At 37.4% G+C, this 26,949-nt stretch overlaps 1 protein-coding gene across 1 annotated transcript in view; it reads right to left on the reverse strand.

Moving 5' to 3' along the window:
* Nucleotides 1-423: 423 nt before the first annotated feature.
* Nucleotides 424-26,949, reverse strand: part of MGAT4D (MGAT4 family member D) — a 41,454-nt gene continuing 14,928 nt past the window's right edge. The window contains exons 3-10 of the mRNA XM_025268090.3: nucleotides 26,775-26,912; nucleotides 20,237-20,370; nucleotides 17,588-17,634; nucleotides 8,944-9,057; nucleotides 7,171-7,246; nucleotides 5,484-5,598; nucleotides 2,840-2,970; nucleotides 424-706 (exon numbers count right to left, since the gene is read on the reverse strand). Of these exons, the coding sequence (XP_025123875.1) occupies nucleotides 554-706; nucleotides 2,840-2,970; nucleotides 5,484-5,598; nucleotides 7,171-7,246; nucleotides 8,944-9,057; nucleotides 17,588-17,634; nucleotides 20,237-20,370; nucleotides 26,775-26,912 (908 nt within the window). The 3' untranslated portion in view covers nucleotides 424-553. The remainder of the gene's footprint in view (nucleotides 707-2,839; nucleotides 2,971-5,483; nucleotides 5,599-7,170; nucleotides 7,247-8,943; nucleotides 9,058-17,587; nucleotides 17,635-20,236; nucleotides 20,371-26,774; nucleotides 26,913-26,949) is intronic.

Raw genomic sequence — 26,949 nt, forward strand, 5'->3', positions numbered from 1 at the left:
CTTGTGCTTCTTCCAGTCCAGCGTTTCTCATGATGTACTCTGCATATAAGTTAAGTCATCACAACTAAAAATTGATTGTTTTGACTCTGAAGTCTTTGCTCTTTCTACTCCACCAAGATGCTAAGTCAATTATAAATAACATTGTTTTTGAAAATGATGAAAAACTTAGGAATGATTAAAAATCAAATGATGCTAAAGTTTTGTTCATTTGGTAAACAGTGATCTGAAAAAGAATGCTGCTACATTAAATTCAATAACAGAGGCATTTTATTTTTGAAATATTCTTTTATAATTCTGAATATTAAACTAAAATGCTGAATTTTACTATAATTTTCAAAACACCTTTTTAGTTTCATTATTTAAATTATACAGCTGAGCAGAGTAAGGCATAGAAGTTTACATAGGCTGGATTTTTCTAACTATGATAGATAACCTGGATCTTGTAAAGTTGATTGCTCTTCATAACAAATACTTCTGTCATAAGATGAATTGTGTTTAGACAATTTTGATAGCCTCTCATGTTCTCATCATTCCTTTTCTAAATAATATAAGCTCATGAAGCCTTGTGTATTACACAACTAAATTTCAAAACACTTACTTTGAAATACTGTTCTCTTCCAGGGTATGATGACTGTATACCCACATGCTGGAAAAGAGAAGGTTTATATCGAATACGAATATGCTTATTTCGTTCTATACATTTTTCCTGTAAGAGAAAAAACAATCTTGTGTAAAAATCCAAATACTCATTTTTATTGCATTTACTGGTGGCAGAACCTTTTATTAGTTTTTTCCTGGATTCTATATTACTATTTTAAAATTTAAACAAAACATTTAAATTCTTAGCTTTTTCTTTATAAGAATAATGGAACAAAGAAATCGAGATACAAAAGCATGTATTTTCTTTCATGAACTCTATTAGTTCACTAGAAAATCAGGCTTGCTTGTTCAGTCTTATCCAACTCTTTGTGATCCCGCAGACTATAGCCTGCCAGGCTCCTCTGTCCATGAAATTTTCCAGGCAAGAATAGTGGAGTGGATTGCCATTTCCTACTCCAGGGGATCTCCCTAACCCAGGCATGGAACACAAGTCTCCTGTGCGTCACCTATGTTATAGGCGGATTCTTTACCACTGAGTCATCTGGAAAGCTCAGAAAATCAGGCGTCTATTGTGTGAACTATAATTTTCCTCTCCTCTCTATTCCAGTAATATAAACTTTCCAATATTTTCCCATCTATCCATTTCTCTTGGTCTACATTATTCTCTCCCCATTTATTAATTTCAAAACTAAATTACTCCCTCTTCAATTTCTCCTTAAAACAAAAATGATTTTAAAAAACCAGTATTATATTCATGGAAAAAGATTTGGATAATCTTCTTAAAAATAAAAATAAGAAAGATGGCCTGTGACATTATCACCCCTATTAAAAACAAGCATTTGAGAAGATGTGGTACATATATACAATGGAATATGACTGAGGCATAAAAAATGAAATAATGCCATTTGCAACAACATGGATGGACCTAGAGAGTATCATACCAAGGAAGAGAGTCAGACAGAGAAAGAAAAATGTCATATGCGATCACTTATATCTGGAATCTAAAATATGACACAAATGAACTTATCTACAAAAAAGAAACAAGCTCACTAGACATGGATTACAGACCTGTGGTTGCCAAGAGGGAGACGGGGTGGGGAAGGGATGGGCTGGGAGTTTGGGGTTAGCAGATGCAAACTATTATATATTTAATGGATAAACAACAAGGTCCCACTGTATATAGTACAGGGAACTATATTCAACATCCTTTAAGAAACCATAATGAAAAAAGAATATGAAAAAGAATGTGTATATATATATATATATATGTATAACTGAATCATTCTGCTGTACAGTAGAAATTAATACAGCATTGTAAATCAACTATACATCAATAAAATAGTTTTAAAAATTATTATAATTGCTATCATTATTTATGTAATGTATACATATAAAATTCATTAAAATACATCTCAAATTTATGTGCATAATAATGTTAAACAGCAGGCTTAAATTCATTTCTACTGATGTTAACATGTAGGAAAATACTGTATTAAAATTGTTTTTAAAACTGTAAAGTCATTAAATAATGTACAGTTAATTTGAAACTAAAGTTCAGATAAAGTTAGTTGAGGGCTTAAAATATAGGAAATGTAGTAATACCTTTAATCTATTAATAAAAGTTTCAGTAGGATGGTATTATCAAATTCTTGCTTGCCCAAAATAACCACTCAAATAACTTGTTGATGAAGCAAAGCTGAATTCATTGCTTACTGCAGTAAAGGAGAAAATACCTTGATAAGAGTCCGTTCAAGTCTTATGCCTATTTTTCAACTGGATTATTTTCCTGTTGTTGAGTTTTGAAAATTGTCTATATATTCTGAATACAAGTCTTTGTTAGACATGGAATTTACAAATATCTTTTCCTATCCTGCAGTGCCTTCTCTTAACAGTAAATTTTGCAACACAAAAGGTTTTAATTTTATTGAAGTCCAATTTATCAACTTTTAAAAATGGATCAAGCATTCTATGTCATGTCTAAGAATTCTTCATCTAATCCTGGGTCCTAAAGATTTTTTTCCCATGTTTTCTTCTAAAAATTTTGTAGTCTTATCTTTTATACTTAGGTGATATACTTTGAAATAATATTTGTAACAGGTATATGTTTACATCAATTCTTTTTAAAAATATATATAAATACCCAGTTTAAGAAAATTGATGCACTAAAATTTGTAAATAAAATTTAGGTAATTACATCAGAGAGTATTTTCCTAAAAATACAAAGTAAAGAAATACTCACAAGAGGTTCTCCTGGGGTACACATCTTTACCAGAAAAATGTCCCCCAAGAGCAAATCTATGGGTTTATCTTTGTAGAACATTAAAAAAAAACGTACAAAGTCAATTAAATCTTCAGATTTAAATAGCTTTCCTATGGAGAAAAAATAAACAAAGCCCAATAACTCCTCAGTGTTTATACCACACACCAAAACATAGCCCTTATATATAGTTATTCATTCCATTAACATGGGAAAGAGTACAAAAATATTAAAAATTAAATATATCTATTCCTTGCAAAGCTTAAAGCATTAATGAAGCTGGAGGATGATGAAGCAAAATCATATATCTGCTTCAGTATTAAGAGTTACCACTTTTGGTGGGACAAGTAAGAAGCAAGTTTAGAATCGTGAATACTCTCAGGAAATTAACTTTGATAACTAAGGAGGCTCAACTGTTTAAACCACTTGCAAGATATATAAATAAAATGGAAAGTTTAGGACCTGTAACCTTTCACTCAGTTTTTCAGAAACTATGATTTGTAAGCTTATTTACATAGAACATTATCAACATACTACATTTTTTACTTTTAGTGCTTAATTTTGAATAAAATAGAGTATTATTTCAATATTTGAACATTATTTTATAAGAATGTTATTTTTTTGTATTTATGATTTTTAAAGATTTACTGTATTTTAAAGTATGATTTCATTACATCTAATTATTTATTTCTAACATATTGCATCTTTAACTTGAAAATAAAGCTGAAGGTATAAGATTCAGGTAAATTTTGACCTTAAACAGTGTAAAACACATCTAGCCACCTAATAAATATGATACTAGGATGTAGGCATTTCATTTTTCACTAGGACTTGAGTCTATATGGGTCACTTCAAGTATATGGTTGTATTTGAATTTTAGGCACCTATGTATATAGTAACCAAAACAAGTGATTTAATGATAGAAATAGTTGATTTAACATGTTTTCTTTATCTGCTGCCAGCATTCTGAAAATTCTATTTAGCAAGCGCATATTTTTAGAAAATACTGAAAAACAGAATTGTTATTATAACAAAGAAAATGAAGCCTTTATAGATTTAAGCTTAAATAAGAATTCACTATCATATATACAGTGTTTCTTGCTCAATGTGCTCTTGTGAATACTCTCTATCCTTCTACCTGATTTTTCTGAGAAAAGCAAAAAGAATTTAAAATTCTCAAAGTAATAAACCAACAAAATTATCTCTCCAAGCTTTCAATGGGTATTACTGTCACCTACAATTTTTCTCTTTATTGTAATCAAAGCTGAGGAAAAAAAAAAAAAACTTTCAGAGTTTTAAAATTGGATTCCACACCACTTTACAGAAAGTTTGGGGGGAAAAGTGGTCAGTATATGAAGTGGTAGATATAGAAGAATAGACGGATTTTACTAGCAATCAGAGAAATGCTTTATTCTCCTCCCCATGGCAAACAAAAATTTTAATGGATAAAATCAAATGTTATCAAGTATATGGGGAAGCAGGAACTCAGATGCATTGCATATGAGAGTATATACTACACAGTCAACCTGCAGAGCAATCTGGCAGTACTTGTGAGACCTGGCTACATTCACCCCAGTGATCCCATCCCAGGGCACATATATATCACTCCATTTCTTTGTGGCAGCAGACAGCTGGAAGCAGTCAAGGTCCACCACTCTGGGAATGGACAAGTCAAATAGATTATTATGTAGCACTTATGCAACAATAAGGAAAATGAACATAAAGCAACCTATAGACAGCTATAAAATCTAGTTTTGTGGACAAAAACATAAGGAATAGAAATATGTTTATCAAATCACCATTTATGTAAATTTTAAACAAGTACAAACACAATGAACACCAAATCCTTTGCTGCATGGTATCTGGTATTTATATGCATAATCTGACTGAAATATATTGAGTGCAAACCTATCATGAGAGTGGGTAGAAGTTGGGGGTGGGCTTTAAACAGAGGAATAAAAAAGGGCTCCTGCTTGTAAACAAAGATGAAATGCAATATGAAGCGAGTTAGGTAACTTGGCCTCCTGCAGTGAGGGTTAAATAAAAGAAAACAGGAGAGAAGGATGGAAGGAAAAAATGGAAGGAAGCAAAAGGAAGGTCTATAAAAGAATTATAAAAACAATACACCATGGGCACAATTTTAGGAAGTTTTCTGTGCTGGGTATAATTCGTATGTTTTTACATTTTTTAAGCATGTTAGCTTCAGCATACTAGAAATTGAAAGGACTTCAGAGTACAATAGTCCTGTTAAAATTCCTTCCTCTATAACTTTAATTTTTTGAGTTTCAATATTTTTCACGTAAAACAGAAGTACATCTTAGTCACTGTGCTAATATGTGTCAGACTCAGAGCTAGCATTAATAAGTAGTAGTTGCCTTATGTTTTTATAACATGTGAATATATGTCAATCTGCTTATTTATACTGTTTATCTACAAAAAATTTGGTTTAAAAACACATTTTCTGAAATTCAGATCCTTGATCTAATTTTTCTGCTAAACTAATAGTATCTTTATAGAAATTATGCCATTCCTTTCCATTGAGTAACAATCTCTTTGATAAGTTCTTAAAAACTTTTAAGATTATTATGTACTAAATTGACCCCACAAAAATAGATCCACTGCTTACCTATAAATCCAAGAACTGAAAACTCAATATAAAGCCAATTATTTGAAGTGATGTTATGTACAAAATCTGTGATTTTTGTAAGGTACATCTTGTTAGCTAAGATATCATCTTCCAGCTTAAAAAAAAAAAAAGGCGTTAGTATCTTTGATGCTTCCTTGGAACAAATTAGCTTGAAAATTGAAAATACAATAGAATACACTGAAAAAAAATTTTTTTATGATGTAGTAGATTGATTTTTAGTTCAATTCATGTTGAGGTTATTTCCTGTTAGTCAATTTTCATTTTCTAATTCTGAGACCAGAGATTATCAGTTTCTTTCCTAAATACTAGTAAGTAACATTCGATCTAAATCCTCTTCAGAAGAGTCTATTCATCTGGATTCATTTTCACTCTCACAACTATTTAGTTTCTTGGTTAAGACTAACTGGCTTTATGCTTAGTTGATAAGTGCCATGTTCTAGTGCTAAATATTGTGTTTGGCAAAGAGGTGACAAAAGGGAGGGGCACTCTCGGCCCCACCTAGCTGGTTAGAAGTATGGTGCCAATAAGCACAGATGTCCATGAGGGGGTGGGGTGGAAAGGAACTTAGAATTTCCTTTCTAAGTTTAATGTGTATTATGTGGAATCTATAGATGAAGAGGGGCTCCTACATGATTTGGGAAGATGTGCAAGTCCTCAGGCACAACACCAGGGCACACAACAGAATCGTGCTCTTCCAAAAGGGGATGAGTACATTGGCTGCATCTCATGTCTCTATTACATTGCCTCTAACTAGGAATTGGAACGGAGAAGGCAATGGCACCCCACTCCAGTACCCTTGCCTGGAAAACCACATGGGCGGAGGAGCCTGCTGGGCTGCAGTCCATGGGGTCACTAGGAGTCGGACACGACTGAGTGACTTCACTTTCACTTTTCACTTTAATGCATTAGAGAAGGAAACGGCAACCCACTCCAGTGTTCTTGCCTGGAGAATCCCAGGGAAGGGGGAGCCTGGTGGGCTGCCGTCTATGGGGTCACACAGAGTCGGACACGACTGAAGTGACTTAGCAGCAGCAGCAGCAGGAATCGGAAGGGATTTTGGTTTTTTACAGTAAAAAGAGAAGATCTGGCTTCAGGCCTTTTTCAAATTCCCTCTCCATTCTCCAGTGATATTCTGCCAACTCCTGTCACAACTGTGCACCCTCTCATGTGTGGTATATACTTACTTTGGGGAAATGTGGTATTATTATTTAACACCATGCAGGAATTTAGGAGGTACAAATTATATATAGTTGATTTATTTCACAAACACATAAGGCACTGTAGAGCTGTGTTACTCACGGGGCAACACAGAATAGCAATGATAAGTGTATATATATAGTGTCTAACATAAGTGCCCAAAATATGTGTGCTTAATCTAATATACTTGTGAGTAGAAAAAATGTAATATAATTTATTTTTTTGCTAATTTGAGACTTTTTTCAGTTTGCTTCATGTAATTATAATTTCCTCTGTTAACAGTGACCCAGAAAGAAAACTGACACAGAATCAATGTTAAGCTTCCTTTTGGCGTTTTAACATAATGGATATTTTCCACTTTTTAAGTACAGGGTCAAGTGGAGGGCTACAATGAGGAAGGAAGTAACTGAAGGAGAGAAGAAGGATATAATACTTCCACTTTCAATTATGTATCTAAATAAGGTCTTACCTGTAAATAATACATAGCTTTGGGCTGGGCATATAGCATCAAAAAACAAAAATCTAATACTTGTTTGATTCTCCAACTAGAGATAAATAATAAAATTTGTTAACATTTTAAATTTTATTTAATTTTTATTTATAAGCATATCTTAGTAATTAAAAACAAACTTTTTTTTACACTTTACTCACAGAAAATACTATCTACGTTAAGTGAAACTGAATATCTCGTACTAAAGTTATACTAAAAGGTTTCCCAACTTTATTCAGTGGACAGTGTCTGCCATTGCTAAGCCAGGATAAGCATAATCTACTTATTTTATGTTTTGGTTAGTCAAATTACCATCTATATAATAAAGTTAATATTCTTCCTGATCTTAGGTCTTGTTTAAATAAAAGTATAAAGAACCATTATACTAATTTAATACTAAACCAGATACTAGCTGGGCTTCCCTGGTTGCTCAGCAGTAAAGAATCTGCCTGCTAGTGCAGGAGATGCAGGTTCAGTCCCTGGGCTGAGAAGATCCCCTTGGAGGAGGAAATGACAAAACACTCCAATATTCTTGCTGGGAAAATCCCAGGGACAGAGGACCCTCATGGGCTACAGTTCATGGGGTCGCAAAGAGTCGGACATAGCAACTAAACAATGACAGATACAAGGCCAGGTCCTGAAGCTCTGGCGAGCAATACACAGCGTGGTTCTTGCCTTTCTGGGTCTCATAATCTAGCATGAAAGACAGAAAAATCATAAACCGAGAGCCATTAGACAAGTACTACATAAAGACATTGACAATGATGACTTATAATAAGATGGGAGGGCGGAGCAGCAGGAAGTAGAACATCCACTGTGGAGGAGGAGTACTGCAAAGGCATGGATTGTGAAGGAGCATGCCGCCTCCGAGAACACTGTGAGCTGATGGAAAGGAAGTGGAGGGTAGTGAGATCAGCGAGGACCTGCTCATGAAGGGTCTTTCATGACGTGCAGGAAACTTTATACATCCCGTATGAAAAAGGATTCTTCTGGCTAGAATATGGAGGATGAATTGGAGGCAAGGCTAGGCTAGGATTAAGGGAAGCCAATAGATCTCCAATGGTCTGAACTAAGCCCAAGGCAGAGGACTGGGGATGAGAGGGATAATGTAGAGAGAGAATCTAAAAATGAAATGATGATGGAGTCACAAAGGGCAGAAGGAAAACAAGGATCTAGAATGTCTCCCAGCTTTAGGACTCTAAGAAGTGAGTAAAATGTGGGTCGTTAAAAGCAAAACAAAATCCTTAAAAGGTATCTAGATTCGGACATACCATTTATTACTTAAAAAAAGAACCCAGTGCCAATAAGCTTCCTGGATAAGACCTTTTTCTGAATCTTAATGTCTTTTGCTCTACTGAGTTTTGAGGAACCAAATTATTATACTTCTTGTAATACATACCACATTTATAATCGAACAATAGCAATCCTTTGTATGTGTATAGAGCTTTTAATTTTTTTAGAATTCTTTCATAAACACGACTGTATTTTCACAATGACTTTCCCATATACATAACGTGGATTTTATTATACATACTAGAAAGTTGAGGAAGTTAAGGAACAAAGGCTGAATTACCTGCCTCGGATGATCAGCAAATAGAAAAGCTGGGAATATTAATAGAATCTAGGTGCCAGCCAACAGAAGCTGGCTCCAGCACACCACTGCGCATCAAGTACTAACTACTATATGCTAAGCCTAACATTTCATCAGGTGAAGCCACTTATTTAAGGACACTACTTTTCAATATATCATACCTCTCTAATTTTTCTGAGTCCTCAGTTGATCGGGCAGCATGTGATATGTTTGGATAAAAATAAGCAGGTATTGAAATGACTTCTAAGGATCCAGATGTCACCTGCCTTTTGAATCTATAAACAGAAGTGGAGGCGTATAATTGAATTTGATTTACCAAAATCACACAATTAAAAAGAAGTTCCTTATGTATATCCATATAGTATTTTGATCTGAATTACTTCACGGTATACCTGATAGTGACATCATAAAACTAATACTTTTTAAGCCAAAATAGTTCTTTTCTAAGTCAGTGACACATGTAAAAAATTACAATATATAATATAAAATTAATTTCCTCTTATAAAAATTATAAGTACTTTGAATTTTTCAAGTTTTCAATCAGATATGTACTTTAACAGATGCAAGTTAATCGACTAGTTGGCACAATATAGTAACTGCAAAAGAGCAAGAACGTTAGAAGATTTAAATGCATAATTTTAATTTAATAAGGGTCCTACCAAATAGCAATGTGGCTCCTGAAATCAGACTGTCATAGAAAGGATTAAGTGTGACTCTTGTCAACAATTCTTTGGAGGAGTATTTTTTAGACTCTTTATTTTTAAAAGTTAATATTTATAGACCAACAAGGACATCATTAAAATGCATAAAATACTGCTCCAAAAGCTGTACTATATATCTTGTACCATCAAGGTAAATAATGAGAGACCAGGTAGAGCATTTTAAATGGTTTTCCATAAGAGAAAAACAATGTGACTTTAAATGAGATTTAAATCTAGGTATGGCATTATTTATTAAAATGGAAGCAGGACAGCATTTATATGCAGGATTTGAATTCGGTGCAAAACAGGCAGTACTCGCTTTGAATTTCAGTTACTACATGTTAATTAAATAATGTACATTTTCCCCAACACTTTTCAAATATGAATCTTCATGGAATATTAGCTTAATATAGTATAAAGTAGAAACTTCACTTCCCGACTCCTCAGTTCATAAATCACTACATAAATAACAGATGCACGTCATCTCGTCACTTCTTTCCAAGTCTGCTGGTGACGGTCACTGTGCGTCTGTTTTTCAGGTCACTGATAGCCAGCAAAACACGCAATCGTTGTCTCCCAGTAATAAACCAACCCACGTGACACTGAGGAAAATAACCAAAAGAGGGGACTGGCTTACAGATGAAAGTGCAGACAGTGATAACGCCGGAACTTTCTCTGGATGCAACTAAAAGACCACAGACCCTGGGAATGTTGACACCTTCGCTCTCCAGAGACACCTGGGATGTGCTTCCACAACTGCTTAGTGAAGGTGAACTCGCCTGACATAAATGAGGAAAATGTTTGTAGTGGAAAGGATATCCCGTAGGATATGACGCTGGCAAAAAACTTCACATTAAAGGAACACTCAGATATGTTTCATGACATTGAAAATGTAAATGATAAAATGTAGGTGCCTGATCCAAACTCAGGAGTATGACAATTTGTCAAGGCATAAAAAAATGTTCACTCTGAATTTTAAGTTATAGGACAGGAAAAAGGCAAACAATGCTTAAACTACTCTTAATAAATTTTCTAAATGAAATACTTTATTCTCAATGATTGCCAGGTTTTATTTATTTATTTTTTAATTGAAGCACAGTTGGTTTACAATATCATATTAGTTTCTGGTTTACAACACAGTGATTCAACATTTTTATAGATTATAGTCCATTTAAAATTATTACAAAATAATGGCTATATTTCCCTGTGCTGTACAGCATTTCCTTGTTGCTTATTTATTTTATACACAGCTGTTTATGGCTCCATCTCCCTCCTCCCCTGTCCTTCCCCCACTGTATCTGTGCATCTGTTTTGTTATGTGTGTGTTTATTTTTTTAGATTCCACATGTAAGTGGTAACAGGATATTGTCTTTCTCTGACTTATTTCATTAAGTGTAAGACTCTCTAATCCATCCATATTGTTGCAAATGGCAGAATTTCATTCTTTTTTTATGGCTGAGTAATATTCCATTTGTTGTGTTGTGTGCTCAGCCTTGTCCGACTCTTTGTGACCCCATGGACTGTAGCTCAACCAGCCTCCTCTGTCTATGGGATTTTCCAGGCAAGAATACTGGAGTGGGTTGCCCTTTCCCACTCCACAGAGATCTTCCCGACCCAGGGATCAAACCTGCATCTCCTGCATTGGCAGGTGGATTCTTTATCCCTGAGCCACCTGGGAAGCCCACTATTCCATTATATACATGTATCTCACATCTTCTTCATCCATTCATCTCTTGATGGGCACTTAGGCTGCTTCCATATCCTGGCTTTTACAAACAAAGCTATGAACACTGGGATGCATGTTTCTCTTCGAATTAGTGTTTCCGTTTTGTTCAGATATATACCCAGCAGTGGAACTGCTGGATCATACAGCAGTTCTACTTTTAGTTTTGGGGGACTCTCCATAGTTAGTGGCTGCATGAATTTACATTCCCACCAACACAGCACAAGCATTCCCTTTTCTCTACATCCTTCAACAATATCTATTATTTGTAGACTTTTTGATGATAGCCATTTTGACAGTCATGAGGTGATATTTCATTGTGATTTTGATTTGCATTTCTCTGACATTAGTGATGTTTAGCATTTTTCATGTCTCCACGTTTTAAATTACAGTGTACTAGATGAATATTAGCTTTACTATATTTTTCATTTTTCTATACATTTATAGCTGTCAGAGAGTATTAAACATTTGGACCAATGTTTAAAGGTCATGAAACAATTGCTTGTGATTATGTAGTCATATCCACAGGAAATGTTTGTAAACCTGTGTATTCTTTTTAGCTGTTTCTGTCAAGAATCGCTTATAAGGATATCAAACTAGCATGGATTAACGTCATTTTAGGATAACGTGTCTTCTCTGAACAGTGGTTTATTATTCAGAACAAAGCAACTGAGAGGATAGCATGGGATATGAGGACATTTTAAGGACTTGAGTATAACGCAACATTTTTCCTGGGAAATCTTCTTTGGGGAAAACTAGACATCCATGGTGTTTTATTTAATATTGCTCAACTCTGTCTCCTTTTACACATATCAGCTCTTTCAAGCCTTCCATACTGTTCTCAAGTTTATATGCTGCCAGCCAACTCCTCATTCTCAACGTATGATCTTTACCTCTCTTATAGAGAAATGAGAGACCTACCTTTAGGGAGGGGACTGTTTCATTTCACCTTCCTTGTCCAAACTAGTTTTGTCTTACTCTTTCACCCATTCTTTTCTTTTTTTACTTAGTCCTGCCTATATGTCCATGTGTACCTTGCACCTAATCCTCTGCAGTACTTGCTCTATCAGCTTCCTCCTTCTTCACCTGAGCACACAGAAAAACACTCAAGTTGCTCCCATCTCAAAACTCCCCAAACATGTCTCCCTTGAGCTAGTTTTAACTTTTCTCCCCATCAGTTAAGCTCATTTAGAAGAGACTAATTTTTGAAAAATTTATTATGAAAATTACCCCAAATATGCAAATCCCAAATCACCTGATTTCAACAACCATTAATTTTTTAACTTGTTCATCTATGCAGTCCGCACTCTTTGCTTAAGAATTTTAAAACAAATCATAGATATCATATTTTACCCTTAAATTCTTCAGTGTGAAATTGTAAAAGGACATTTGTTTATGTAATGACATGACAGTATCACATCTCACAAAACTAAGAGTAATTATTTAACATCACATAATACTTGGTGGATATTCACAAATGCCTAGTAGTTTAAGTACAGGGTCTAACGGTGGGGGGTGGGGATGAGATCCTCTCATTATAATTGGTTATCTGATTATATTCTTTGCAGCCAAAGATGGAGAAGCTCTATACAGTCAACAAAAACAAGACCAGGAGCTGACTGTGGCTCAGACCATGACCTCCTCATTGCCAAATTCAGACTTAAATTGAAGAAAGTAGGGAAAACCACTAGACCATTCAGGTATGACCTAAATCAAATCCCTTATGATTATACAGTGGAAGTGAGAAATAGATTTAAGGGCCTAGATCTGATAGATAGAGTGCCTGATGAACTATGGAATGAGGTTCATGACATTGTACAGGAGACAGGGATCAAGACCATCCCCATGGAAAAGAAATGCAAAAAAGCAAAATGGCTGTCTGGGGAGGCCTTACAAATAGCTGTGAAAAGAAGAGAAGTGAAAAGCAAAGGAGAAAAGGAAAGATATAAGCATCTGAATGCAGAGTTCCAAAGAATAGCAAGAAGAGATAAGAAAGCCTTCTTCAGCGATCAATGCAAAGAAATAGAGGAAAACAACAGAATGGGAAAGACTAGAGATCTCTTCAAGAAAATTACAGATACCAAGGGAACATTTCATGCAAAGATGGGCTCGATAAAGGACAGAAATGGTATGGACCTAACAGAAGCAGAAGATATTAAGAAGAGGTGGCAAGAATACACAGAAGAACTGTGCAAAAAAGATCTTCATGACCCAGATAATCACGACGGTGTGACCACTGACCTAGAGCCAGAGATCCTGGAATGTGAAGTCAAGTGGGCCTTAGAAAGCATCACTACGAACAAAGCTAGTGGAGATGATGGAATTCCAGTTGAGCTATTTCAAATCCTAAAAGATGATGCTGTGAAAGTGCTGCACTCAATATGCCAGCAAATTTGGAAAACTCAGCAGTGGCCACAGGACTGGAAAAGGTCAGTTTTCATTCCAATCCCAAAGAAAGGCAATGCCAAGGAATGCTCAAACTACCACACAATTGCACTCATCTCACACGCTAGTAAAGTAATGCTCAAAATTCTCCAAGCCAGGCTTCAGCAATATGTGAATCGTGAACTTCCTGATGTTCAAGCTGGTTTCAGAAAAGGCAGAGGAACCAGAGATCAAATTGCGAACATCCGCTGGATCACTGAAAAAGCAAGAGAGTTCCAGAAAAACATCTATTTCTGCTTTATTGATTATGCGAAAGCCTTTGACTGTGTGGCTCACAATAAACTGGAAAATTCTGAAAGAGATGGGAATACCAGACCACCTGACCTGCCTCCTGAGAAATTTGTATGCAGGTCAAGAAGCAACAGTTAGAACTGGACATGGAATAACAGACTGGTTCCAAATAGGAAAAGGAGTACGTCAAGGCTGTATATTGTCACCCTGCTTATTTAACTTATATGCAGAGTACATCATGAGAAACGCTGGGCTGGAAGAAGCACAAGCTGGAATCAAGATTGCTGGGAGAAATATCAATAACCTCAGATATGCAGATGACACCACCCTTATGGCAGAAAGTGAAGAGGAACTAAAAAGCCTCTTGATGAAAGTGAAAGTGGAGAGTGGAAAAGTTGGCTTAAAGCTCAACATTCAGAAAACGAAGATCATGGCATCTGGTCCCGTCACTTCATGGGAAATAGATGGGGAAACAGTGGAAACACTGTCAGACTTTATTTTTTTGGGCTCCAAAATCACTGCAGATGGTGACTGCAGCCATGAAATTAAAAGATGCTTACTCCTTGGAAGGAAAGTTATGACCACCCTAGATAGCATATTCAAAAGCAGAGACATTACTTTGCCAACAAAGGTTCGTCTAGTCAAGGCTATGGTTTTTCCAGTGGTCATGTATGGATGTGAGAGTTGGACTGTGAAGAAGGCTGAGCGCCAAAGAATTGATGCTTTTGAACTGTGGTGTTGGAGAAGACTCTTGAGAGTCCCTTGGACTGCAAGGAGATCCAACCAGTCCATTCTGAAGGAGATCAGCCCTGGGATTTCTTTGGAAGGAATGATGCTAAAGCTGAAACTCCAATACTTTGGCCACTTGATGCGAAGAGTTGACTCACTGGAAAAGACTCTGATGCTGGGGGGGATTGGGGGCAGGAGGAGAAGGGGACGACAGAGGATGAGATGGCTGGATAGCATCACTGACTCGATGGCCGTGAGTCTGGTTGAACTCCGGGAGTTGGTGATGGACAGGGAGGCCTGGTGTGCTGCGATTCATGGGGTCGCAAAGAGTCGGACACGACTGAGTGACTGAACTCAACTGAACTGAACTATTTCTTTTTTAAGCTTATTACCTAGACCAGTCACTTTAGTTTTTCTTTCTTTCTTTTCCCCCATACAACTGTCATTTTGAAGGAAGTGGGTCAGCTGTCCTAAAGAAGGTCCCACATCCTGGGGGTTTGCTCCAGATTACTTTCACCTCTCACTGTGTATACTCTGAACTGGAGCTTAGCTCCATAGGCTTGATTAAATTTGATGAGATAAAATTTATATTTTAAGGCAGGACAAGAAAATTTAAGCAGAAAATTCTTTGTTCCAACCCTCTCCCCGAGTGCACCATGTGCCTCTGCATTCCATACACATTAACCAGACCGCCTCAAAGATGGGAGTGCCAGCTAATCCATAAAGATCCATTTTTCCCCCCTTTCTTCTGGCGTAAATTTCTTAGAAGATTAGTATCCTTTCTCAACCCTGTAAGGATTTGTAGTGACTTACTGCTCACTTTGTATGTGCTTACCTGGACTATGTATCTTTGGGGAACTTTAGGTAGACCATCACTCTGTCATTTTGATGTATGATCCTCTGTCTCAAAAATGTACCTGACTGTGCCTTTGACTTCTACCAGGGGGAAGAAACAGTCCTCAGAGCTTCTGAAAGTCTGTCTCCAGGGTTTTAATCCTAATTTGGCTCTACTAAAATTCTCTTTTTCCTTAACGTGTTAATTGAATTTTCATTGACAGATTCAAGGTCGTTTTGTTTTGTTTTGAGGTTGGTGACCAAGTACAGCCTACAGTTATTTCTGGGTGCATCTCCTTTGCATCATAACAGAAGGCAAAATTGTCTGACTCTGTACCTTGCAGTGACATTGCCACTGATTAGAGGGTCAGGAAGGGGAACTTGAGCCCTTCCCGCTATTGATAATTATCCCTCTGTTCTTAGCCCCCATTTCCCCACTCCCACTGTGCCAGATATTGTAGGGTAGGGGTCTGCAAGCCACCATTCCAACACCTCTTGCCCGCTCCTTCCAGGAAGTCCTATGGGAAGCAGTGAGGAAAGAGCCTGGAAGGCAGGAGGAGGAGATTCTCCATATGACTGGTTTCTGGAGAAGTCTCCAGCAGCGGCCTGGAGTGCAGGGCCGTGGCAGCGCTGGCAGGAGCGACAGAGCTGCGTCCCAGCGTTGAGCACAGCACAGCAGCCCGCGCACAACCGCAGACCTCGGGGTGCAACCCCATCTTCCCTTACGTTTCTCCTGCCTCCTTCCTTCTTCTTTTTCTTCTCTCAGCTCTTGTAAACCTTTTTGGCTAATTTTATAATTTTATTTTTTATATTTATTAATTCAGCGGCACTGGGTCTTAGTCCCGTCACGGTATGTAGGATCTATTAACAGTTCCCTGAACAGGGATTGAACCTGGACCCCCTGCATTGGGAGCAAGGAGTCTTAGCCACTGGACCACCAGGGGAGTCCCTTGGCCAATTTTTTTGTATTAAATTGTCTCTATTTCCTCTCTCTGAACCGCCAGGAGTTTCCCATTTGGCTGCTGACTGGGCTGCTGACTGATACACCTTCCTTGAAAGCTTCCCCTCCAACTGTCACTTCATAATATGCCTGAATTGCTTACATTTCAAAATGGTGAGCTGCTAATTCTATTCATTCCACAGTCACTGGCTGGAATTCTTTTAACTAGAATAAGTTGGCTTCATCTGCTGGAGCTATTTGGTGAGGGAAAAACAAAACAAAGCACTGCTGGCTGACACAAACATGTCTGTTAGCCAGATTCAGCTTGAAGGCAACCTTAGCTTGTCGCACAAACAGCACACAGCCATAGCACCGATCATAAGGCTTTTCATGATCTCATTGTGACCTGCCTCATCTCCATCCATCTTTCCTCCTTAATTCCAAACATCTACTACATTCAGGAGATACCAGTACTTAGAGTCCTTTCCCCACATGTATCATGCTCCCTCTTTGGCCCTTCTGCCTTCCCAAGTAATTCTATTTGCCAGGCATTCTCTTCTCCTTCTGTCTGCCCAAAACATGTCTAATTACACTTCGACTCAGTCCAGTTATTAAGTTCTCCGGAAAGTCCTTCTTGGTATGTGAACTTAGAGATAAATCCTTCCTACTCGGTGTATTCTCACATTGCCCTTCCCATTCCACTAGCTTCTTTGCTGGACTTGCTTTTTTTTTTTTTTCGCACCAGTTGTATGGCCCACTTAAGCATAAGGATTTGGATGGCTGGGTCCATTCCACAGCATCTTGCTTGATAAAAAATTTCATATTGGTTCATCAGCATGTGCTTGCATCTCCTGGGCTGCACGCAGCAGGAGATTCTAAGCAGAAGCTGTGGAAGTAACCTCATACAGTAAGGAACACAAGAATGCTTTAAAAATAATCCAGCAGGCTTCTCTCGGAGGCCATGGATTTCATGAAGAATAGATACTATAAAAATAATATCATGACAAATATGGACTTTAATAGGTAGAAGATGTACAGAATTGGGGGGAAATTATAAGCTACATTTCATCACAGCATTGATAGAACTACACGTTTTTTTCTGCACAGTTACACTCATTGAATAGAATAAGACACTAATAAAATCATGTAATTGGACAGAAAAATGAAAAAAGTTGTTTTTAAATTTATGACACAGTACTTACTTTTTTGTAATCATGTCAACCACAGATTTTACATAATTTTCGTTACTCTAAAAATGAGAGAAATATTTTACTAAAATGAAGAAGCATGCCTCATAGTTCTACTAATACATGTAAACCTAGTTTATGTGTGGACTGTTACTATGTCTTAATATTTCTAGTGTTTTTACTTTCTATGAAAGAATTTAAAATATTCATGCATCTGAAAGATCTGACTGGAATACTGAAGACAGTTTATTCTCCCTTTGTCATAATATGAAATATCACTACACATTATTTACAATTAGAAATTAGCACACAAAAACTTATGTATCTAAAACAGCTTTGTCCTAAAAATGGGATGGCTTATTTCAAAGAACTGCCCTTTTTTGAAAGTGTCTTCATTTTACGAGTATTGTACTACAAGAAGCTTACTGCAAAATCACATCACATTTTTCTAGACAGTATTTGTTGGCTTGATTCCCAAATTTTCTTCCATCAGCAAACTGTATCTACTCTGCTATGTTAGGTGACAGATTCATTTGTAAGTAGCTTTTGATGGCTTATAGTTTCAGGTAATTTTTTTTAACATAACCTATGGCACTTATAAGATGTAGCCTCAGGGCCCACAAGCATTCCCAACACAAAATTGTGAGAATATTTGAATACTTAGAGTTCTACTACTGTCAAATCTGAGTAGTCTGAAAGGCAACTTTGAATGCATATAGTTAAACTACTTGTTTAAAAATATCAGCCATGATACAGACCACTCTATTATAGTACTTTGGTTTCTTAAGATAGCCAAAAATATAACCACCAGCTATTTCTTACCCACTGAAACATATGTGAAACATAGTACTAAAGTTATACCTCTTAAGCATTCTATATTCCATTTTAAAATTTGTCCCCTGATATTTTATTATTGGTCTAAACATTTTAGGCAGATGTGCCAACAGTAAAGAAATAAAGATTGTAATATGTAACACATGGTAATGTGATAAAACATTTTGAAGATTAGGTAAATGCTTCCAATATTAAAAAATTAAACTTGGATAGAATGGTTATTTAATCTTTTATTTCTATGTTCCTATTAATACTTCTTCTGCTTGTTTTGAGTTTTTCTGCACCACAATGAGAGAGTAGCCCCTATCTCTGAAACTAGAGAAAAGCCCGAGCAGCAACGACTAAGACATGTTTTTCATAGAAAATTCAAACAACAGAGAAAAAAACTTAAAGGACAGCAGAGATCCTTTTAACTCCCAATACCCAGAGATAACCATTACTAATATTTTGAAGATCATCATTCCGAGGTTTGTTCATTGTCTTTTTTTATGTATTCTATCATTTTATGTATTCTATTTTTCCTCTCTTTCCTTGATTCTTCTATCACAGTTTCCATAGATAATATAATGTTAAACATGATACTTTACAACTTTTTTCAGTCAACAATATGATATGGACATCTTCTATATCACTGAATATGGATATTCATTCTTTCAGTGGTTACAAATTATTGCAATGTAGACAAAAGTACTCACCCTCTCACTGATACCTATTTTGGCTGTGTCTAATATGCTATTATAAAACGACAGTGCACTGAAAATCTTTGAAATTGCCACTTACTGAACACTTGCTACGTGACATACATCACTGTAAATACTCCCCATATGTTAGCTAATTTAATGCCCAAAACATCCATATACTACAGGCAATATCATCACTGATTCACAAATAAAGAAAGCGAAGCATGCAGAAGTTCAAGTTCACAAGGCAGGAAGTGGAGGAGCTGGCATCTGAACCTCGGCAATCTAGATCCAGAGTCTGTTCTCAATCACATCGGCACATTTTGCACTATATTATGTACTACAAACATATTGTCCCTGTCTACTGTCACGTTTTGATTATTTTGAAATTCTTGCTTGATTATCTCTTTAGGATAACTCCCAAGACTTGAGATTTCTGATTCAAAGGATAGACACATTTAAAATCTGATATCTTCTGCCAAATTCCCCTCGGAAACACCTTTTATGGTGTTAATATTTATTCCACACTTTACAATTTTACATGGCATTAGAGGCAAGACAGAAAACTTTGGGCCACTAGAGAGATGCAGATTTGAATCTGCTCTACTAAGTGCTGGGAAAACTATTTACTTTCTTTAAGATCCAGGTTTTTCATCTGGATACCTACTTTACAGGGTTATATGCAGGTTATAAATAATGTATATAAAAATTGTCCACAATCCTTCAGACATAGAAAGGAGTCCCTCAATTAATAATAGTTACTGTGACTTAATATAAATTATCTCTTGATTCATATACCAACCTTTTCTTGGGCTGGGCAGGTTTTATTACTATAGCATCCATTTAAATGTCCTGTTTTTAAATATAATTTCTGTGCCATATAGTATACAGGGTTCCTGGTAGCATATTTAACAATATAATCATATTTCTCCATATAGAATTGTTTCATTTCCCTTAAACTGATGGTGGTATCAAACAAGTATTAAATACAGTGTAATTCAAAGGCGGCATCTAGGAGATGCTTTTTAAAATTTAAGATAAAATTCAAAATGATGCAGTGATAACCACAGAGGAAATTACCACTGTGATTACCACGGTGTTTAGAGACTACGGGTCAGGAGTGAGGGGACCTGTTTATTTTCATACATACATCTGCGATAGAGACAATCACCACAGAGTCCTTCTCTTCTGGAAGAGTCATCCTGGAGAGGACAGAGGTCAGTGTTTGCTTCAGGTAACTGTCATTTCCTCTGTTGACAGTGGAAATACCCAGTGCAAAGGTAACTGCAGGCACAGGAATATGGTATCATTTCAAAGCACAGAGAAAAACATACTTTAGCACGAATATGTATGCTCATTACTATGTTTGGGTTACTTGTGTCATCATCAAAAAAGTATTTGGAACTCTATTGCAAAAATAATCCAAACTGCTGTTAAGTTTTATCACATATTTTCTTTTTGAGGAAATTTCGATTTGCAGGGGATTGTTAGCAAACACATTAAATAGACTCTATGATGCTCTCATGTGAAGAGTTTCAATGTACTAAAAAATAAAACTAGCCATTCTCCATTTATTACAGCTTTCATCTAACTGGGTACAAAACATCATACACTGGCTGATTTTCTATTCTTCTTCCCAAGGAGATGCTGGAACCTAAAATAGGAAAAATACTTTGAAATATTTTCACCTGTGAAGAAATTGTATGAAGTAATTTCTAAATGACTGATGGAATCGATCAGGCATGGATCCATGCCTCTAAGTGACTTTTATTGCAAGTTAATGACTGACGCACTAGGAGAACAGACCCCATTTCCAATAGATGTTAAGATTCTATCAGCGAAGTCTACCCAAACTCAATCTTTGCTGTACCAGTGCTCAGCTATTTGAGTTGGGTCAAGATATACAGTCAGTTCAGTCACTCAGTTATGTCTGACTCTTTGCGACCCCATGGACTGCAGCACGCCAGGCTTCCCTGTCCATCACCAACTTCCAGAGCCTATTCAAACTCATGTCCATCGCATTGGTGATGCCATCCAACCATCTCATCCTCTGTTGTCCCCTTCTACTCCTACCTTCAATCTTTCCCAGCATCAGGGTCTTTCCCAATGAGTCAGTTCTTTGCATCAGGTGGCCAAAGCACTGGAGTTTCAGCTTCAGCATCAATCCTTCCAATGAACATTCAGGACTGATTTCCTTTAGGGTGGACTGGTTGAATTTCCTTGCAGTATACCACAGTTAAAAAGCATCAATTCATCTGTGCTTAGCTTTCTTAATAGTCCAACTCTCACACCCATACATGACTACTGGAAAAACCATAGCTTTGACTAGATGAATCTTTGTTGGCAAGGTAATGTCTCTGCTTTTTAATATGCTGTCTAGGTTGGTCATAGCTTTTCTTCCAAGGAGAAAATGTCTTCTAATTTCATGGCTGCGGTTACCATCTGTAGTGGTTTTGGAGTCCAAAAAAATAAAGTCAGCCACTGTTTCCCCATCTATTTGCCATGAAGTGATAGGACAGATGCCATGATCTTCGTTTTCTGAATGTTGAGCTTTAAGCCAACTTTTTCACTCTCCACTTTCACTTTCATCAAGAGGCTCTTTAGTTCTTCTTCACTTTCTGCCATTAGTGTGGTGTCACCTGCATATCTGAGGTTATTGATATTTCTCCCGGCAATCTTGATTCCAGCTTGTGCTTCAGCCAGCCCAGCGTTTCTCATGATGTACTCTGCATAAAAGTTAAATAAGCAGGGTGACAATATTCAGCTTTGACGTACTCCTTTCCCAATTTGGAACCAGTCTGTTGTTCCACGTCCAGTTCTAACTGTTGCTTCCTGACCTGCATACAGATTTCTCAGGAGGCAGATCAGGTGGTTTGGTATTCCCATCTCTTGAAGAATTTTCCATAGTTTATTGAGATCCACACAGTCAAAGGCTTTGGCATAGTCAATAAAGCAAAAGTAGATGTTTTTCTGTCCTGTCCTGCCTTAATTTCTACACCTTTATAATGGAGATAAGTACTTCGAGAATGGCTCAGTGAAGAACTCAGAAAAATCCTCTCCCTAAAAAGCAATAATCAAGCTGTAAAACAAAGTTGTCAAAACCATCAGAGCCTTGGTATACAAAACACTGAGAAGTGTTTACTTAAGAAAAATTACTGAACTTCAGTGACAGCAGTAAGAATCAGTATTTCCCTGATTACTATTGTGTTTAAGCATATTTTCATATGTTTATTGACCTTTGGATATTCTTTTGTGAAATCCCTGTTCAAGATTTGTCCATTTCTCTATTAAGTTGTCTGTATTTTCCTTACTGAGGGACTGATGCTCTTCATAGATTCTGAATATGAATCCTTTGTCAGTTATGTGTATTATAAATATCATCTTCCATCACGGGTTTCCTTTTCAATGTTTTACCTCTTAAAATTAAGAAAAGATGCTCTTAACTTTAGCAGTGTGCAATTTATCAATCATTTCCTTTATGGCCAGTGCTTTTTGATTCCTGCTGAGAAATGTTTGCTTATCTTCAAATCCATAAAGATGTTTTTCAGATCATCTTCTAACTGATTTATTATCTGCCTGTTATATTTAGATCTACAATCCACCTGGAATTGATTTTTATGAATGGTGTGAAGCAGGAGTCAAGTTTCAAATTTTGGGATCTACTCTTGAAAGCAATTTCTTTCTTTTTTTTTTTTTTTTGAAAGCAATTTCTTGAATGGCTTCCCATGTCTTAGGATAAGGAATACATTTACAAAAGTCTGCAAGACCCTTAGTGTCCCAGTCCCAACCTACCTCTTCTGTTTCATCTACCCTCTCTCAAAACCAGTCTTCCTTGGTGTCTGTCAGCTTCCCAGCCTGATCATTCAGTCCTCGCTCCTCTCCAGGCATCTGCACGCACCATTCCTTGGTGTCCAGAACACTCCTTTGCAGGCGCCTGTGCTAGTTCTACTCACTCTTTCTAAATGGATTCTGACCTCGCCTCTCATACAACTTGTCCTTTTTGTTGCTACTCATTTGTCTTCCTACCTAGACTGCACGCTGAGTGAGGGCAGACTCTGCTTCTCTTGTTCACCGTTATTATGAATCCAGCATTAACATAATGACTGCCACATAACAATGTCCAAAAATCTGGGGTGGATAAACACATGGCCGAACTCCTCTATTATCTGGCCTCCGCCTCATATTTTACTGCCAATAGTCACCAGCCCCAGTTGCACACACAAACCACATCTTTTTTTCCAAGTCCTCTTGCTGTTAGACCTTTACATTCTTTCTTCTCCTTTTCTGCTATCCACCATCTGCCTTTTCTCTACTTGCATGCATGCATGTCACTGAATTGCTTCAGTTGCGTCCAACTCTTTGCGACTCTATGGAGTGTAGCCCACCAGGCTCCTCTGTCCATGGGATTCTCCATGCAAGAATATTAGAGTGGGTTGCCATGCCTTCCTCCAGGGGTTCTTCCCACCCCATGCATCGAACCCATGCAGGAAAACCTGCATTGGCAGGTAGGTTCTTTATCACTAGCACCACCTGGGAAGCCCTTTTCCTTACTCATCCCATTGCAATTCTTTTTACCCTTTATGTCTCACTTTAGATGTCACCTCCTCCAGAAAGCCTTCCCTAATTCCCCAAGTACAGATTCAGTTCACTTCAGTCGCTCAGTCGTGTCTGACTCTTTGTGACCCCATGAATCGCAGCACGCCAGGCCCCTGTCCATCACCAACTCCTGGAGTTCACTCAAACTCATGTCCATCGAGTCAGTGATGCCATCCAGCCATCTCATCCTCTGTCGTCCCCTTCTCCTCCTGCCCCTAATCCCTCCCAGCATCAGGGTCTTTTCCAATGAGTCAACTCTTCGCATGAGGTGGCCAAACTACTGGAGTTTCAGCTTTAGCATCAGTCCTTCCAAAGAAATCCCAGGGCTGATCTCCTTCAGAATGGACTGGTTGGATCTCCTTGCAGTCCAAGGGACTCTCAAGAGTCTTCTCCAACACCACAGTTCAAAAGCATCGATTCTTTGGCACTCAGCTTTCTTTATAGTCCAACTCTCACATCCATACATGACCACTGGAAAAACCATAGCCTTGACTAGATGGACCTTTGTTGGCAAAGTAATATCTCTGCTTTTTAATATGCTATCTAGGTTGGTCATAAAGATTGGCCTTCCCTAAATCCCCAAGTAGATTTGGCTCTACCCTTGCATATCCTTGTCAGAGCACTGACTGATTTCTATCGAAATTGTTTCCTCATTTGTCTCTAAGAGGACAAGTTCCGCATCTGTTCACCACTATCTCACTAGAGCCGAGTAAGTGTTTGGTGCTGGGCAGAAGCTTGTTAAAGGAGCAAACGTGGAAGACTTCACAAAGAAGTTGTCAGTTAAGCTGAAAAGTCATATTGGATAAGAGATATGACAAGTTAGTTGTGTGTTGACAGGAGGTGATATGTTCCTTATAGGCAATTATCAACTGATAATTATCAACTTGTAGGAAATGTCTAGGGTTGCTGCAAAAAAAGGAAGTGGCAGAAAATAAGATTTGAATGATATAGACTTTAAAAGACTTTGAAAGATATAGACTACTGTGCATATACACAGGACTTCCCTTGTGGCTCAGACAGTAAAGCGTCTGCCTACAATGCAGGAGACCCGGGTTCGATCTATGGGTCAGGAAGATACTCTGGAGAAGGAAATGGCAACCCACTCCAGTACTCTTGCCTGGAAAATCCCATGGATGGAGGAGCGTGGTAGGCTACAGTCCATGGGGTCGCAAAGAGTCAGACATGACTGAGCAACTTCACTTGGTCTTGGTGCATATACCATATCAAGGAGTTAATGTCACTCTATATGCACTGAACATCTACTGAAGGATTTTAAGGAACAGTTGTGCATGATGAGTTATGCACTTAAGTATGTACCTCTGAGCAAAGTATTAGGAATGAATTGACTTTGACAATACTAAAGCCAAGAGAAAAATGACAAGTCTATTTCAATAGACTAGGCAAGAAAAGAAGGCTGAATGAAAAATAGTTACAGAGGGGCTATAGAGAGTAGAAATTATCCGAGATATATCAGAATAGAGAAGATACAAGCCTGATGACAGGTTCCCCAGGAGGCCATGCTACAGACTTCAGCACTCTTGCAAATGTTTTATGTCATCCTTAAGGTAACTAAAATCTCCCTTTAAATTACTTCTGGGGATGAAGGTTTATATGCAAGCCTCTCCTTCCAAGAACCTAGGAAATCCACAAAAGGATTCTCAAAAGAAGGATGAATATATTCAGCAATGGTTGTAAAGAAGGAAACAGTTGGGGAATTAGACAATTATTCAGGATTTAATACAGCACTGATAACTGGTTTATTTCAACACCCCGAGCTCCCACGCAAGGCATTCCATTGCTCTCCCCAGTTACCAACCTCTCTCTCTCCCCTTCCTTTCACTCAATATCATGGGCTTTAGTTTATCTTTTCTGATGCTTATCAAGGCTGGGCTTCTCCTTGGTATCCAGTATCTTAGAGTTACTGGGTACTGATTTTACCTTCGCTGTGTCTTTCAACTCCTCCTCTTTCTGTATGATGTAGTTTTGTCTGGTGTGCACTCTCTCATACATTCACACATGTGTATGTACATATTTATAGGCCACAATTAAAATACTTCTAGGAAGGAATATGATGCAAGTGAAGACCTTTACAAGTGTGACCTCAGAGAGTTCCATCATCTTTCTAGGCCTCAGTTAAGAAATAAAGATAACCACAGGCCCTCCTGCAATGGATTGTGAGAATGAAGTGAGATAATGAAAGAAAACATCTAACTTGGTATATGGGACACAGAATTCGGGAGATGGAAAACAATGTCACCTGGCTCCTCCATCCCAACACAACAGGTTTCTTAGAGGCATGTGACACAGACCAACATTGTTTATTCCCAAGGAACTGCCAAGAGCAGAGGTCAGCTCACTTTTTCTATTGAAGGGCCAGACAGTACAATTTTCAGCTCTTGGGCCATATCATCTCTGCTGAAGCTACTTATCTCTGCTGCTGCAGCACAAAAGTAGTCATAGACAACAAGTGAACAACGAGCATGACTATGGTCCAATAAAGCTTCTTAAAGACAGGCAAATCTGGCCTGCAGGCGCGGGTTTGCTGACCTCTGACCTGGAATGACTCGCTCATTGGAATGAACGAGATTGGTGGGAATGGCAGGTGTTCTGAGACTTAACCTAATATCCCTGCTTCCAATGCAAATACTTTTTCTCTTCTCCTATACCTGGTGAAATTGAACCCATTCTTCAGGGCTTAACTAAAGCATTATCTCTTCTATAAGGCTTTTGTTGACTTTGCTCCCCAGAAAGATGAGGAAATAGGAAGACAACCAGATAAGAAATAGATTTATCAAAACCGAAGGAGAAAAGAGTTGCCAAGCATGTAACAGATGCTTAATGATGTCTGGCTTACATTGACTTATTTTCAAAGCATCTTCATTAAACTTGGATTTAAATTCAAGTCTCCAAATATTTATTGAACAATTTGTTTCTGAAAGACAATACACTGATTTCCAGTAATACAAATGAATGCCAGATAGGCTGGGGGTCTGTCTGAATATCATATGAGTTGATTACATTTTAAAATTTAAAAGGATGTTTCCAATCATCAAAATGTCTGTATTTGATCTTCCAATGCTAAGTTTTCTTACCGCCTGTTTTCTCTCTGCCCATGATTACATCAGGGTAAATTCTATCTACTTTCCTTAGATGAGGGAAAAAGAACTTTAAGACTTCAAATGCATCAGATACTGTTTCATTCGTATCCGAGGCATTCACTTTCTTCTCAACTGAAAAAGAGAAAAGATAGGGTTTTTGAGTTCACAA

Source organism: Bubalus bubalis, chromosome 17 (genome assembly GCF_019923935.1).
Source record: "Bubalus bubalis isolate 160015118507 breed Murrah chromosome 17, NDDB_SH_1, whole genome shotgun sequence".
Taxonomy (NCBI): Eukaryota; Metazoa; Chordata; class Mammalia; order Artiodactyla; family Bovidae; genus Bubalus; species Bubalus bubalis.